General features: G+C 45.3%; 1 protein-coding gene across 5 annotated transcripts in view; it reads right to left on the bottom strand.

Moving 5' to 3' along the window:
- Positions 1–15,547, bottom strand: part of MYOF (myoferlin) — a 160,910-nt gene that overhangs the window by 122,772 nt on the left and 22,591 nt on the right. For all 5 annotated transcript variants that reach the window (XM_070057607.2, XM_070057609.2, XM_008270211.5 and 2 more), the window contains exons 2-3: positions 14,593–14,648; positions 11,698–11,789 (exon numbers count right to left, since the gene is read on the bottom strand). In XM_070057607.2, the coding sequence (XP_069913708.1) occupies positions 11,698–11,789; positions 14,593–14,648 (148 nt within the window). The remainder of the gene's footprint in view (positions 1–11,697; positions 11,790–14,592; positions 14,649–15,547) is intronic.

Genomic DNA, 15,547 nt, shown 5'->3' with positions numbered 1-15,547 from the left:
GGTAGTTAGAGAGCCTGGCATGGTGGTGAGGTAGGAAGACATGACTAATTTGGACTTCTATTACATACAGGCTGTGTAGGGGTTAATTTCGCTGAGCCTGTTTTCTCATCTGTAAATGGGAGGTAATGACAGCTCCTACCTAGTGGTATTATTATAGGGATTAAAAGGATAATGTGGCACATGATTTACTGTTACCTAGTATTATTTTGGACAGCAATCTAGAAAAATGCTTAGAAAAAAAAATCTGAGGATGGATTCCAGCCAGTCCTGGCAGGAAGTGCTGATTTAAACCCACCATCAGCCTAAATCGTAGGAAAGTGGATGCACGGGCCTGGGCAAGGGGACGTGAATGAACCCAAGAGAACCCTTTGTCAATACCAACATCCATTTCTATCCACTTCCATTGCATTGTGTATTTTTTTTAAATTTCAAAGGCAGACAGAGATCTCCCATCTGCTGATCCACTCCCTAAATGCCTGCAACAACCAGGGCTGGGGCAGGCCAAAGTCAGGAGGAACCTGGATCCATCCAGGTCTCCCACATGGGCAGCAGGGACCCAAGTACAGGAGCCATCACCTACTGCCTCCCAGGGTGCGCAGCAAGCTGAAACTGGCAGTGAACTGGGACTCACACCCAGGCACTCCCATAGGACATGTGGGCCTCCGAAATGGTATCCTAATCACTGTGCCAAATGGCTGTCCTTCCAACTGTTAGCAATCAGCCCTTTCTCCTACGGGTCAAATAGCCTCCACCCTATCTTCCAGGATATGTACAGCATGACTCCATTTTGGATTTTTTTTTTTTTTGACAGGCAGAGTGGACAGTGAGAGAGAGAGAGACAGAGAGAAAGGTCTTCCTTTTGCCGTTGCTTCACCCTCCAATGGCCACCACGGCTGGCGCGCTGCGGCCGGCACACTGCGCTGATCCGAAGGCAGGAGCCAGGTACTTCTCCTGGTCTCGCATGGGGTGCAGGGCCCAAGCACTTGGGCCATCCTCCACTGTACTCCCTGGCCACAGCAGAGAGCAGGCCTGGAAGAGGGGCAACCAGGACAGAATCCAGAGCCCCGACCAGGACTAGAACCCAGTGTGCCGGCACCGCAAGGCGGAGGATTAGCCTAGTGAGCCGCGGCACCGGCCCCCAAATGCCTTTGATAGCCATGGCTGGACCAGGTCAAAGCCAAGAGCCTGGAAGTCCGTCAGGGTCTTCCACATGGGAGGCAAAGGCCCAAGTACTTGGTCTATTATCAGCTGCTTTTCCAAGCACATTAGCAGGGAGATGGACTGGAGCAGAGTGGCCAGGACCAGATCAACCCTCAGATAGGGGATATGGGCGTTAAGCCACAGTGCCACAACGGTGGCCCCTGGATGACGTTTTTAAAGCCACAGGTTTCATTAGATAGCTCATTATAAAACAGTCACCTAAACAAATCCTTATACAAAAGCCCCACCTTAACCAGCACACACTCCCACCTCACCCTGCCATTGTCTGTTTCCCCTATTTTATTCTTCTTCCTAGCGCTCATCACTATCCGATACACTTTATGTGTATTTATTTGTTGATCATCAGATGAAAGGCACAGAAACCTCCAGTGTGCAGACCCATATTCAACACGTAGTAGGTATTGGTAAATACTTATGGAATGGCTGTTACATCATTGCAGATTGTTCACTGACCTTGCAAACAGTTAAGAGCTTCCCCTAAGAGACTGTCTTTCAAAGGGCAGTGAAAAGGTAATTAGGCTCTTATTATGAAATCCTTTCTCTTTCAGCCTCTCTTGGTATCCTTCCCCAAGTGTGACGTGACTCACCACCGCTAATTCAAAGATCTTAAGGGATATCCCCAGGCCTGTGGTGTTGCCAGACAGTGCAGTTTGGCTTCCCCAGGATCCAGAAGATCCAGGCCATCTCTGATCCTGTCCTATTTTTGCTGCTGCTGAAAATACAGAACTAAGAAGGAATCTGAACTAAGAGTTCTGCTCCCTAGGAACATCTGCTTCTGGCTTTGTTTTCCACCAGGCCCGAGAGGCTGCTCCAGTTAGGAGAGTTTGCCTCTGCCCCTGGGCTGCCCAACCCCCTCTCACCACTGTACCTGGGAAAAGAAGAGGACACCTGAACCTATCCCACCATCAGGCATTCACCAGCAAGGTCAGAAATGAGTCTTAGAACTAGTAGAAATAAAAGTGCTGAAAGCGTGAAGATGAAGCCTTTGGTGTTTGTAGAAATGAGAATGTTTTACAAGCGATGCCACACTTAGCCCCACCAAACTAATCTCATTCCACAACAGTCTTTCTATTCTCTGTTACTTACCAAACCTTTGCCCAGGGAATGAGCACATTTCACAACTTAAGCTTGTCCTTTTTATGCTTAATTCTACAGGCTTCTGGGTGATGTGTATTAATGATGGTGTCCTATCATGTTCACACCCTGGTACCCTGGCTCTTAACCCTAACACACTTGAGACAGACAGACAGACAAACCTGGGAAGGTCTCAACTCTGCATAGGAGAAGTTTAACATACCTAGGTTTAAGTGCTTTCACTTAAAGGGCTGGGTAACCTTAAGCAATTTGGTGAGCCTCTCTGTGTCACATTTTTCTCAACTAAAAGCTGGGGGGTGGAGAGGTGGAGATGACTTAGAGTCATTAAGATTAGATGTGATTAGATGTGATTACATGTAGAATAGTTTTAGCACAATCCTTGGCAAGTGGTAAACCCACAAAACACATTTTTCTATTCTGTTGTTCATTGGGAAATTGAAGTCATTTTCCTTAATTATACCAAATTTGCCCTTATGTCTACAATGTATTGAGAAAGCATTACAGTCCCCATTATAAAGACGAAGAAACTTGCCAACTAGTAAAGTAACAGAACCCAAATCCCAGCAACCTCAGGATCAGACAGCTGGCCACTCGCCCACAGTCTTATATGAGAACTTGGAAATTTTTCTGTCTCGGTACCTAATTGGGTTTTTATTATTTCTCTAGCCACAATACAGCAAATCAGATGTCCTGCACAGTGATCTGTACTCAGACACGGTTTCCAACTTTGCTCTGCATTGTGTGGGGCGGATACAAAGGTGGTTTTACATGCACACATACATACAAGTGCAAGGGAAAAAGAGACTCCCAGAAATGCAAACTTAGAGATGATTATGGTCATTTTATCTCAGATATTGTAATTTTTATCTCTAGCAGTTCACTGTGAATCTTTGTCATATCTTCCATGTCTACTTCATACATTCAAGCATTCCTCTACCTTCTTGAATCCATGCAATATAATTAAAATCTCTTCTTAAAAAAGATTTATTTGAAAGGCAGACTTACAAAGAAAGAGTGAGGGAGAGACAGAAAACAGAGAGATTTTTTATTTTCAAATTTTATTTTATTTTATTTTATTTTATGAGCATAAATTTCCAAAGTACAACTTATGAATTACAATAGCTTCCTCCCCCCGTAACTTCCCTCCCACCCACAACGCTCCCCTCTCCCACTCCCTCTCCCCTTCCCTTCACATCAAGATTAATTTTCAATTATCTTTATATACAGAAGATCAATTTAGCATATATTAAGTAAAGATTTCCACATTTTGCTCCCACACAGAAACACAAAGTGTAAAATACTATTTGAGTACTAGTTATAGCATTAATTAAACATCTAAGAGTAATTGTGTATTAATTACAGAGTTCAACCAATAGTTTTAAGTAGAATATACAATGCAACTTTTGTATTGTTGTGGCTTCCCCCCCCCAACCTCCCTCCCTCCCGTGGCCCTTCCCGCTCCCACTCCCTCTCTCATCCCACCCTTCATCACGTTTCATTTTCAATTGCCTTCGTATACTAAGCAGGGATTTCAACAGGCTGCACTCACACAACCGAACCAGGTATAGGGTATTGTTCGGCTAGTAGTGTTGTTTTTGAGTTTCATAGTTAAACACATTAAGGACAGAGATCCTACGTGGGGAGCATGAACCCAGTGACTCCTGTTGTTAACAATTGGCACTCTTATTTATGATGTCAGCAATCACCCGAGACTCTTGCTATGAGCTGTCTAGGCTATGGAAGCCCCTTGAGTTCACCGACTCTGAATTTGTTTAGTCAAGGCCGTATCACAGTGGAGGTTCCTTCCTCCCTTCAGAGAAAGGCCCCAGAGAGATCTTCTAGCCACTGATTTACTTCCCAAATGGCCACAGAGGCCAGGTGTGGGCCATGCTGAAGCCAAGACCTTCATCTAGGTCTCCCACATGGGTGCAGGGTCCTAAGCACTTGGGCCATCTTCTGCTTTCCCAGGTGCATTAGCAGGGAGCTGGATTGGAAATGGAAATGGAGCAACTAGGACTTGAACCAACATCCACATGGGATGCCAGCATCACTGGCTATGGCTTAGCCCACTACACCAACCCCCAAAATATCTTTTTGCTGTTCATGTCTACCCATATCATCAGTGCCATTTCTGGATCAATTTCTATTGTTTTTTTTTTCTGCTTATTACTGAGGTAAGTTCCTTGTCCGTGAAATACCAGTTTCTCCACTCTGGCTAGTGAGAACAGAAAGTGTTCCCTGTGTGAGACCGAAGGGCTGTACCCTTGGCCTCTTCCAGGTTGATTCTTTCCCCTGCATCAGAGTTTCCCTACAAGTCAGGGCCCAGCTGAAAATTCAAGGAGAACTTTCCACAAATCCCTACAGTGCTTTGTGTGTACTTGAGGGTGGGGGTGAGGATGTGGGGAGGGGCTATCTCCCTCTCCCTTGGTCTTCCTGATACCCTGGCATCTGCAGACTCCTGCCTGCCTCTTTCCAACTCTGGGGGACACCCACGGTCTGCCTGCTGCCCTCTGTCTGCAGACTGCAGCTGGGCACTGCTGTCCTGTGCAGCCTTGTTGAATATCTGACCATTGCTGCCACATGTATTTTGCTTGGTGTTTTAGTCGTATCATGTGGGACAGTCGATCTGGTCCCTGTTATGTCATTGTAGCAGAACTGGAACTTCCAAATTATAATCTAACAGTGAGAATTCTCAGGTGTGGAGAGGTTAAGCCACTTGCCCAAAGCCACCTTCCGCTAGTCAGTAAAACTGGGTATCCAACCAGCCCCCGTCTGGCTCCAGAATCCCCAGCTTTTAACCACTGAGCTCTCCTGCCTCCCACCGAGCTCAGCCTTCACTGCCAAACCTCCTTACAAAAGGGCTGGAGCTTTGTGAGATCCATCATGCTGGATCCAGAAAGCTGTTTCCCAAAGCTGAGGTGGGCAGATTCCACATAAACAACCCTATGACCAGTGGGCCGATGCGACTGCGACAAGGTGCTTTGTGAATGTTAAATGCCATGAGTGTAGTAGTAGCAGAAACTGCTCGTGTATTCATTCAACAAACCTATACTAAGAGCTTCCTATATGCCAGGCACTGCGCCAAGTGCTGATGTTACAACACTGAACAAGACAGATGCGGAGCTGGCTGTCTGGCAGAGGGAGAATGAATGAACAGGTTGACGAGATAAGAACATTTCAGAGGGTGGTGAATGCTGAGCTGGATATAGCATACGGACAATCAACACGTGCCCTGAGTGCTGTGCAGAGCCCAACACTAACAGCCAAAGGCCCACCGGGACCCTCCGCCATGCCTGTCCTCTTGACAGCTCCCTAACAAGGGCTTTGAAGAAAGCAAGCAGGGCTGAGGGATGACGGAAGCTGAGCCCATGGATGAGATTGCGCATGCGTCGCAATTGGGGCTAGAGCCTCACTGTTAGGTTCCCTGGGGACTTCACAGCAAATGCAAATATTCTCCTCAAAATCCCTCCCTTCTCCTGGGTGTGCACACAGCTATGCATATACACTCACACAGAGATCTGAAAACTTATTTTTTTTTTTTTTTACAGGTAGAGTGGACAGTGAGAGAGAGAGAGAGAGAGAGAAATGTCTTCCTTTTGCCGTTGGTTCACCCTCCAATAGCTGCCACAGCCAGCGCACTGCGGCCAGCACACTGTGCTGATCCAAAGGCAGGAGCCAGGTGCTTATCCTGGTCTCCCATGTGGGTACAGGGCCCAGGCACTTGGGCCATCCTCCACTGCACTCCCAGGCCACAGCAGAGAGCTGGCCTGGAAGAGGGGCAACCGGGACAGAATCCAGCACCCCGACCAGAACTAGAACCCGGTGTGCCGGCGCCACTAGGTGGAGGATTAGCCTATTGAGCCGCGCCGCCGGCCTGAAAACTTGTTATCTTTCACTCCTACATGCCCAGGCTCCTGAAGATGGTCATTCTTTAGAAACCCAAGTGGAGTGACAGCAGCTCCCAGCCTTAATCCTCTGAGCCTCTGATCTCTGCACTTCTCAAGGTCATTGTGAAGATCAAATGAGATGAGATACAATCCCTGTACGTCTCTTCTCCACAGTAAAATATGAACATAAGTCACTTAATGTCTAGCAGGATAGACACCCACTTAAAATTTTAACCCAGGACGAGCTTATCAAAATTAACACTCTGATGCTGAGAATTCTTACATTATTTTTTCAAAATTAGGAAGAAAAACTGCCATTTTAGCATTTTATAGGTAATCAGAGGTTTCCAGTTTAACATAAAAGTCACAAGGACATTCTGATACACACCAGCTATGTGACTTGAACAGGTTACTAAACTTCTCTGAAGGAAAATAAGACCTGGTTTACAGAGTATCTGTGAGGATCAAGTGAGATAACGAATGAAAGGGCTGGGCATAACCCATGGAACCTGCTGTGTCCTCACTGCTGCCTGTCTGCAATGGAGACTTCAATTTTCAGACTCCAGGTGAGTCCTTCCAGTCAGCTAAAGACACCATCTCAGGTCATTCAGGTACCCATACCCAGCAGGCTCCTCTGGCTCTCCCCTCAGCCCCATTCACCCTGGAAAGGTGGTTGGATGACTGTAAAAGGAAGAAGATCAGCATCGGCCCTCGACTGCTCAACAGCTCCCAGCAGGGGGTAGGACCTGCCAGCCAGCAGGGAATGCCCAGGGCCAGGCTGCCTTAAGGCACAGACAAACCGGGCCTCAGGCACTGCTTGCTAACAGGACCTGGGGCAGCAGAGTGACAGCATGTGTTTGCACAGCCAGTCTCCATGGCAACAGGCAAATCAACAGGAGGGACATTCCTTAAGCTGATTAAAACCCTCGGCCCCACCCTGTGCTTCCAGGTTAGAGAAGCATGAGCCCTGAGCTGATCCTGAAAGGCTAAATGCTTAGTAGAAAGGCCAAGAAGAAAACCTGGGGCCAGATTTGGACATATAGGTTATTTCCACATGGGTTTTAAATTCCTTGTTCTAAAATGTGCCAATAATTTGACCAAGGTTTATATGTTGTTTAGCTGGTAGAAACCAAGGCAAAGGTCATGGTTCCTGGCCAATGATGGGGGCACAGACCATTTAGGATACAAGAGCTCAGGCAAGAGAGGTGTCACAGAAGAGAAGTCGGGGGATTCTTGTCTTCATGCAAGAAAGAATACAGGCGTGAGACAGAGCAAAGTAGCAAGGCTTTACTGGGGACAGCGCAAGGTTTCCTCAGGCCCCTCACACACATGGGGTAATTTCTAGCTTCCTACCTAATAGGGGGACACCGTCATCACACACTGCTCATGACAGAGCTGGCTCAGGGTCCAGGGCAAGACAGTAAACCACTCTGCCATGAAATCTGCAGGACAACTAATCTCTCAGTTACAACCCTTCCCTCAATGACTTGCCACAGAACCTACAATTCCCATTCTGTTCACTGGCTTAGGGAAGACACTGATGGCCTCAATCTAAATGGCATTGTTTCCGGGAAGGTAACACTGTTAGCTACTAGTAGCTACTGCCGCTTCACTTGAATTGGTGTTTCAGGAAAGCACCTTGAAGCAGGGCCTTAAAAGATGAAGCCAGGTTGGGGGGGCGGGGTGGGGGCTGGGGAGTAGGAAGAACTGGCAAAGAGTACAGGGTGTGGCTCAGAGGGCAGCCCAGTAGAACCCTGGACCACAAGGTGCCTGGGAAAAAATCAAGGGGAGCAAAGTAAAGATCTAAAGAGCAGCGAAGACCAGCTTCACATTTAGCCCAGAATTTACCTTTTTCTGTGAGGCCTACAGATTCTCTCATCATCATCACCACACCGTGGTACCCAGCTGCTCACTGGTGTTTACCACCAGTGGACATCACAGCACCAAGTGCAACAGATCTCAGCAAGATGCACAGAGCTCTCCCCTTGACAAGAACTCTTATAACAAAGTTCTAATTCATTCAGAATTAGAAAATGCCAGAGCTCAGACTGCGCATCGAAGCTATCTCCAGAAACGCACGAACATCTGAAGTGAGTGCCAGAGCAAGCCGTAGGGCTCAGAGTGTGTCCTCTCCTCACCACTGCTGTTAGCCCAGAGCCCCACAGTGTGTCCAACAGGTGTAAAATACTGTACGGCCTCCCAGTTTTTCTCCTGCTTCCTAACTAGTTCTTACATTCAGTGTCTACACGGCAAGCCTGAATAATCCATCCAATCCTCAAGCTAGATGACACTCAAAATCCTGTAGTGGAGTCTCAATCCACTGCAGATAGAATCCAAAGCCCACGCCATGGCTCACAGAGCAGTGTGGGCCGTGCCTTCGATGACTTCATCTTCTTCCTCCCACGCTGTTCCCTCGTGTTCGCTGCTCCAACCTGGCAGTTTTTCCAATACTCCAAGTACATTCTTGCCTCAGGGCCTTTGCATTGACTCTTCTCTCTGCCTGGAATACTCTTTCCCCCACTGGAAAGCTGCATGACTTGTTCCTCTACTCTGTTTAGGTCTTGGCTTGGCTGTTGCCAGGTTACCACCTCATATTAAACTGGATCTCCCTGCAGCCCCTACCTGGGACCGCTCTTCATCCTTTTACTTTGCTTTATTTTCTTCATGCGTTGTAACCGTGTCCTCCTTAACCCATAGTACTTCATAGTATCTGAAGTATATTTGTTTGTTTTCTGTCTTTCCTTCAAGTACAAGTTTCCTCAAAAAGTCCACAGACAAGGTGCATCCCCCGATTCACTCCCCAAATGCCCCAAATGCCCAGGGAGATATGCCAGGCCAAAGCCAGGAGCAGGAACTCATTGCAAGTCTCCCAACTCACTGAGTCATTATTGCTGTCTCCCAGGCTCTGCATTAACAGGGACCTGGAATCAGGAACTCAAGGCAGGAATTGAACCCAAGTACTTCAATACAGAATGTGATCGTCTTGACTGGTAAGCCAAACACACACCCCATACATTATATTTTAATTTTATTTTCTATAATTTTTTTAAATTTGACAGGTAGAATTATAGACAGTGAGCAGGAGAGAGAGAGAAAGGTCTTCTTTCCGTTGGTTCACCCCCCAAATGGCCACTATAGCTGGCACTGCGCTGATCTGAATCCAGGAGCTTCTTCCAGGTCTCCCAAGTGGGTGCAGGGGCCCAAGCACTTGGGCCATCCTCCACTGCCCTCCCGGGCCACAGCAGAGAGCTGGACTGGAAGAGGGGCTACCGGGACTAGAACCCGGCGCCCATATGGGATGCCAGCTCCGCGGGCAGAGGATTAACCAAGTGAGCCATGGCGCCTGCCCCTTCTATAAATGTTTTTAAGTAGCCTTGTATATAACCTTCAGAAAAGCAAGGACTTTGGTTTGACTTGTGATGAGTGGTCCAAGGCTACCCCATCAGGCTCTGTTACCATACTACAATAGATGAGGTACAAAGTGATAAAAGCCTGAATCAGGCTGCTGGGTCTGGCATAGGTTAAAAAAAAAATCCCACAACACAGACAACAAAAAGCCAACCTAAGATGTGGGGATAGATAGAGTGAGATGCCAAAGGGAGCAGATCCAGAAAAGTCTGAAATTTTGAGATTTCTGAGCCAAGCGGTCTGAACCGTCCTGTCCAATGTGGTGGCTACCAGTCACATGCGGCTCCAGAGCACTTGAAGTGTGGCTTTGTCTGAATTCACAGAGGCTCCACGTGTGAAACACACCCCATATTCAGAGTTAGTAGGAAAATAATGCATGTAAAATATCTCAATTACTTAAAAATACTAATTATGTGTTGAGATGACAACATTCTGATATACTGAATTAAATATATTACCACAATTTATCTTATTTTTTGTCAATGTGAGTACTGGAATATTTCTAAATGCAGATGCACCCTGTACTGTATTTTTATTAGAGAACTGGTCTCTAGAATACCAATACCAGTGTCATTTGCAGAAATGAAAAGTCGAGAAGTGAAGGGGTTATTGTTAGTAACACACTGGAGGTTATTATGAGACTCTACCATCTGCTTCTCCAGAACTTTGAAGTTTGAAAAATAAACTGTCTTCTGGGAGTTGGGGTGGGAGAAACCTAACCATCTTAAAATACAAACATACAAACATAATCTTAAAAATCTAGACTGGTTTCAGCCCAAGGGAGTAGAACCAGAACGTACCAGAAAGTATTTATGCAGTTAAGAAAAAAATGTTTCTGTCCTAAGAGGCTTGGGTCAAAGGAGCACAGAGAAAATTATCTCAGTGAGGGTGAATGTGGCAGTGCCTATCAAAGCACTGGCCAAGGAGGAAATGTCTGTCCAGGTTCTTAGTCTGATGCCACCGAGCAAAGACCCCCATGACTGAGGGTACCATGGAATCTGTTGTTCAAACCATGCTACTCTTAACAGCACAAAGGGTATCGTTAAGCATTGTTCTGAGGACATAACCAAGACAGCCCAAGCACATCAGGAAATACGGTTGCCTGCTTCAACTGTTCCATCCTAATTTATTGCTCTCACTGCAGCCTTCTGTTTATACCAAACATGCCTGAGCTAAGATAAGCATTTTCATAACAGACTAATAAAATCCACTACTGGAATGCTTCTTAAAACTGATGCAGGCATTAAATATCAGGCTCCCTCTAACCTCTTGTTAATTTAATAATTATCTTAGGAAGAATAACATATTCCAATCAAGAATACAGAGGATTCCCACTTGACATGACTTTTGGGAAAATTCATGGATCAGAAGATAGGAATGCCCTCCCACCAAGGGATTTCCATGGGGAAATAACAAGTAGGAGTTCCGGTTTTGAGCACTACTGTCTTGTGGCCGTGGTTGTCAGTTTTCACTGGTAACCTAAGCCCAGGTTCTGAGTCTGTGGTCCAAGTGGAGGCCTGGGAGGTTTCCTGAGGTTATTCTGTTTGCGGGGACTATTTAGGAAGCCCCCAACCTTACTCAAAGGACAGTCCTCAGGGTCACCATGTGCATCACCATCCCCTTCCCTACTTGAAACTGAAGAAGCAGTAAAACCAGGAGTCTGGATTAGGTCTGGTGGGTTTAAAAGGTGAAGGAGACATTAAAATGGAAAGGGACTGGAAGATGAACGAGATGTGTGTGAATCACACATCAGAAGAAATTATTTGGGTCGTGTCCAATATAGCTACAGTCCAGATTTTAAAAAACAACAACAACAACTAACCCCAAGGTTGAACGTGACTCTGTGCGGTTAACAGAGGAAGTGCAGAATAGACTAGTGGAGATTTGGTGTTTGCAGCCTCTTTGGAATACTGTAGTCACTGCTGCGACTGGTATAACCCTATCAGAAATTGGCTCAGAAGGGAGAGGGGCATGGAATTAAAGCACAATTATATTCGAAGTATTATGAGGCAAACAATCTGTTTCTTCAACAAAATAAGCAGTAAGAAAGTATTTAAAATGAGAAAAACAGTTAAAAGCCACTTACTTATTTTGTCCTATTGTCTCAAAGTCTTTCACAACGATTCCCAGGGATGATGAAAAGTCCAGCGGTATACCCCTCAAGTCAAACTCCAGAATCTGTTCACGGAAAGGTTAAGCAAGTAAAAAAGATCAGGCAAAGGGCTAAGATGCACTGATATTGCATGTCAGGTCAGAATTTTCACTACTGACTTACTCAATTCCATAGACAGAAATGATTAATTTCTGAGCCTGCAGGCAGCTGAGGGTTGTCGAAAAAAGAAAACCTGACTTAGACCCAGAGAACCTGTAGGCAGCTCCTGGCTTCCCTTTTTCTGGGTTTTGTGGCTTTAGACAAGCCACTAACCCCTTGCCTCATAGCCAGAGATCTGGTCTTAACATCTACCATAATTACTGCAAGAATAAAATTATATGTATATGTGAAATACAATGGTTATTTTGATATGATTTGCTTTTAGTCATACTACTATCAAATGAAGATGAATAATCTGAGAAAACATCTTCTGAAATGCAGTCCTTGCTTTCAGTCCCACACAGTCAGTTCCAGAGACAGTGACTAGAGACTCGGAGCCTGTTCCGAGTCTCATTTTAATTCAACAAATTGCTTCCCAATCAGCATAGCACCACTGCTGCCTTTGATTGATTAGACAATATATGAACCAAATAAAATAAAATGAATTGGTCTGGCTAGTAGTGGGTTTAGAATGGGAGAAAAAATGTCTCAAAGCTCATATCATAGCACAGCTACCAAGTCCAATGCATCTGGGGCTAGCATTTCATTTGGGTTTGGTTTCAGTTATAAAACTGCAATTGGGACATTTACTTGACAAATATTTGCAATCTGAGAAAACAAACCATGTGGGGAGCAAAGTGGAAAAAAGATGGATGATGCCCTGTTGAAGTCATGCCAGCTCACATGACAACACATGTCTCTGCCATCAGCCACATGGACTGGTCTCAAACACTGAGACATGTTAGGATGATTCAAAACCTGAGGCAATAAACACACATCGAATATATTTTATCATCTCTTGTTCCTGGAGGTCTGTGTCAGGTTCCAGAAGTCCATAGGGACCAAGCTAACAGGCCTCTTGTTCTCACGGGAGCTTGTCGTCCAGTTGGTTGCGTTTGGGGTTCTGGTGGAATTTCGGAGCAGTGGAGTTCCCTGTCAACCACATGAGACCAGCGAGGCTTTTCAGAAAGCCACCAAGAAGCTTGCCATCTCCCCTCCTTCAATGATGAGATTTGCTTTTATCCGACAGCCGTAGTGACATCAATTGGGAGAGGAAGGAACTCGCAGTGGCTGGAGGGGAAGCCTTCCTAACTGGTGACTCAGTGAAAATAACAAAGACATTTATTTCTGCTCTGCTCCAGTGATGTTTGATCATCAACTTTTTAAAAAAAAAAAAAATTAAGAATGGAAAAATCCTACTTAGTGGGAAGAATGAAAATTCTCACATATTCATGAAAATATTAAGCACAAAACCACTTATAAAGTTGGAGCCTGCACTGTGGCATAGCGGGGAAAGCTACCACCTGCAGTACCGGCATCCTATGTGGACGCTGGTTTGAGTCCCAGCTACTCCACTTCCAATCCAGCTCTCTGCTATGGCCTGGGAAAGCACTAGAAGATGGCCCAAGTCCTTGGACCCCTGAACCCATGTGGGAGACCCGGAAGAAGCTCTTGGCTCCGAATTGGAACAGCTCTGGCCGTTGCGGCCAACTGGGGAGTGAAACAGTGGATGGAAGACCTCTATCTGCCTCTCCTTTCTATGTGTAACTCTGACTTTTAAATAAATAAAATCTTAAAAAATATATAAAGTCAACAGTTGAAGGGGGAAGAAAATAAGTTATACTACATTCCTTCAGAATATTATACAGTCATTAAAGATGCTTTTGAATTAAATGATATGAAAATATACTCAGGGTAAAATAGTAAGAAAAAATAGGATAGAAAATTGTATTCACTATGATACCAGCTTGTATTTCAGCAATTTTATCAAATATAATATTCAATAAACATTTATAGATACACACAGATGCAACAGTTGTTGCTTCTAGGGAGTGGGACAAAGTTAATTTTTAAAATTATTTTAATTTTATTTGAAAGGCAGAGACACAGAAATAGATAGAGATCTTCCACCCACTGGTTCTCTCTCCCAAATACCCACAACAGCCAGGTTTGGGCCAGTCTGAAGTCAGAAGCTTGTAATTCAATCCAGGTCTCCCTTGTAGGTGGCAGGGACCCTACCACTCGAGCCATCACCTGTTGCTTCCCAGGGTGGATCAGCAGGAAGTTGCAATCTGGAGCAGAGTCAGCGCTTGAACCTGGGTATCTGATACGGGACGCAAGTGTCCTAAACAGCATCTTAACTGCTGCACCAAATGCCTGCCCCAAAGTTAATTTTTTAATGCTAACCTGGAGGTTTCAAAATTTCTACATGAAATGTATATGACTTTTATCAACATAAAAAACTTAAGTTTCATAATTCAGCCAGACCTACCAAGTATCATGTGATACAGTATTCACATGTAGATAGATTTTTCATCATGCAGCTTTCCTGCCGAGATCCTGAAGATGACCTAATTCTAATCCTTGCTCTGCAGATGTGCCCCAGATGTGCAGCACACAGGGACCAAGGTCACACAGCAAGCTCAAGGCTGCACCAGTGAACTCAATCCTCCTCACTCCCAGTCCAGGCTCCGCTTCCTGCACAACTTCCTTACACATCATGGTCACCAGGTGACACAGAACTGCTCTGCTCGCTGGTAGGCACAAAGAGATAGGGTGGGAGTTGGAATGTATGATTCTCCTTCCAAAGGAGTTAACCCTTGACCTTAAGATGGAACAATGGGATATAGCTTATCCATCAAAACAAAGTTGAACAAACAATGAAGTTACCTCATTCCAGACAGGGTTGAGCTCATTATCAACTTTCTTTGTTTTCTTTTTCTCATCTGCAAATAACAAAAAGAAAAAGCTCTCAATTAGAAATAATTAGAGTGTGTATCAATTTTTATTCATTCAAAGAGCATTTCCTAAGGGCCTCCTATGTGCCCACGTTTCCCCCTTCATCTGCCTAGGACAGGAGCTATCTGAATCAGTTTTCCAAGAGGAATGACATTTCTTGGTCCAAAATGTTTTTCCCATCCCCATATCTACAAGGACATAAGGGATGGAGGATTCAAAATCCTGGAAAGGCTGCGATGCTTTGCCCTTCCCCCACCAACTCCTCCAAACCAAGGTTACCCAAGGCCTCTGTGTCTCCAGCTTACTGCATCAAGAAATTGACAAATCTCATTTCTGGGATGCTGAGTTGCCATTTTATAGATGAGACTACTGAGGCTCAAAGAGGTAAGAAATGTGTTTGAGTTCAAATGTGGCAATGGTCTCCTGGTAAGAGCTGTTTCAGCTGCAAAGCCCACACTGCCTCCGGGTATGGCAAGACACCAACACGGCTTAAAGATTCAGCCGTATTCTTTCCCAGAGCCTCAGTGCAAGGTAATTAATAGATGAACACTTTGTAGGATGAGTGGAGAACTGGGGGTTCCCTTTACGCCAACCCACTTTTTTTGGCAGACCCAATGCCTTTTTTCTTGGTATCTGAGCCCAGGTGATTCATCTACTGAGATGAGCAAATTTAAATCCAGCTGGTGCTCACTTTTGTTTTAAAACAAAGAGAAAAAGGCAGTTGGATCCCCAAATTCCTGAATTAAAAAAAATCCTGGAAGTATAGATGAATATTTCCATCTCCCTCCCCCAGCTAGGGAAATTGGGAAGTGAAGGAGCCCATCCAAATTCACCCACTTAGTTAGCAGCAGGGCAGGATTTGAACCCAGGCAGGTGGCCACACTGT

The sequence above is a fragment of the Oryctolagus cuniculus genome, chromosome 15 (genome assembly GCF_051225735.1).
Source record: "Oryctolagus cuniculus isolate XC-2025 breed Fujian yellow rabbit chromosome 15, ASM5122573v1, whole genome shotgun sequence".
NCBI lineage: Eukaryota > Metazoa > Chordata > Mammalia > Lagomorpha > Leporidae > Oryctolagus > Oryctolagus cuniculus.
This window is presented reverse-complemented; position numbering and strand designations above follow the sequence as displayed.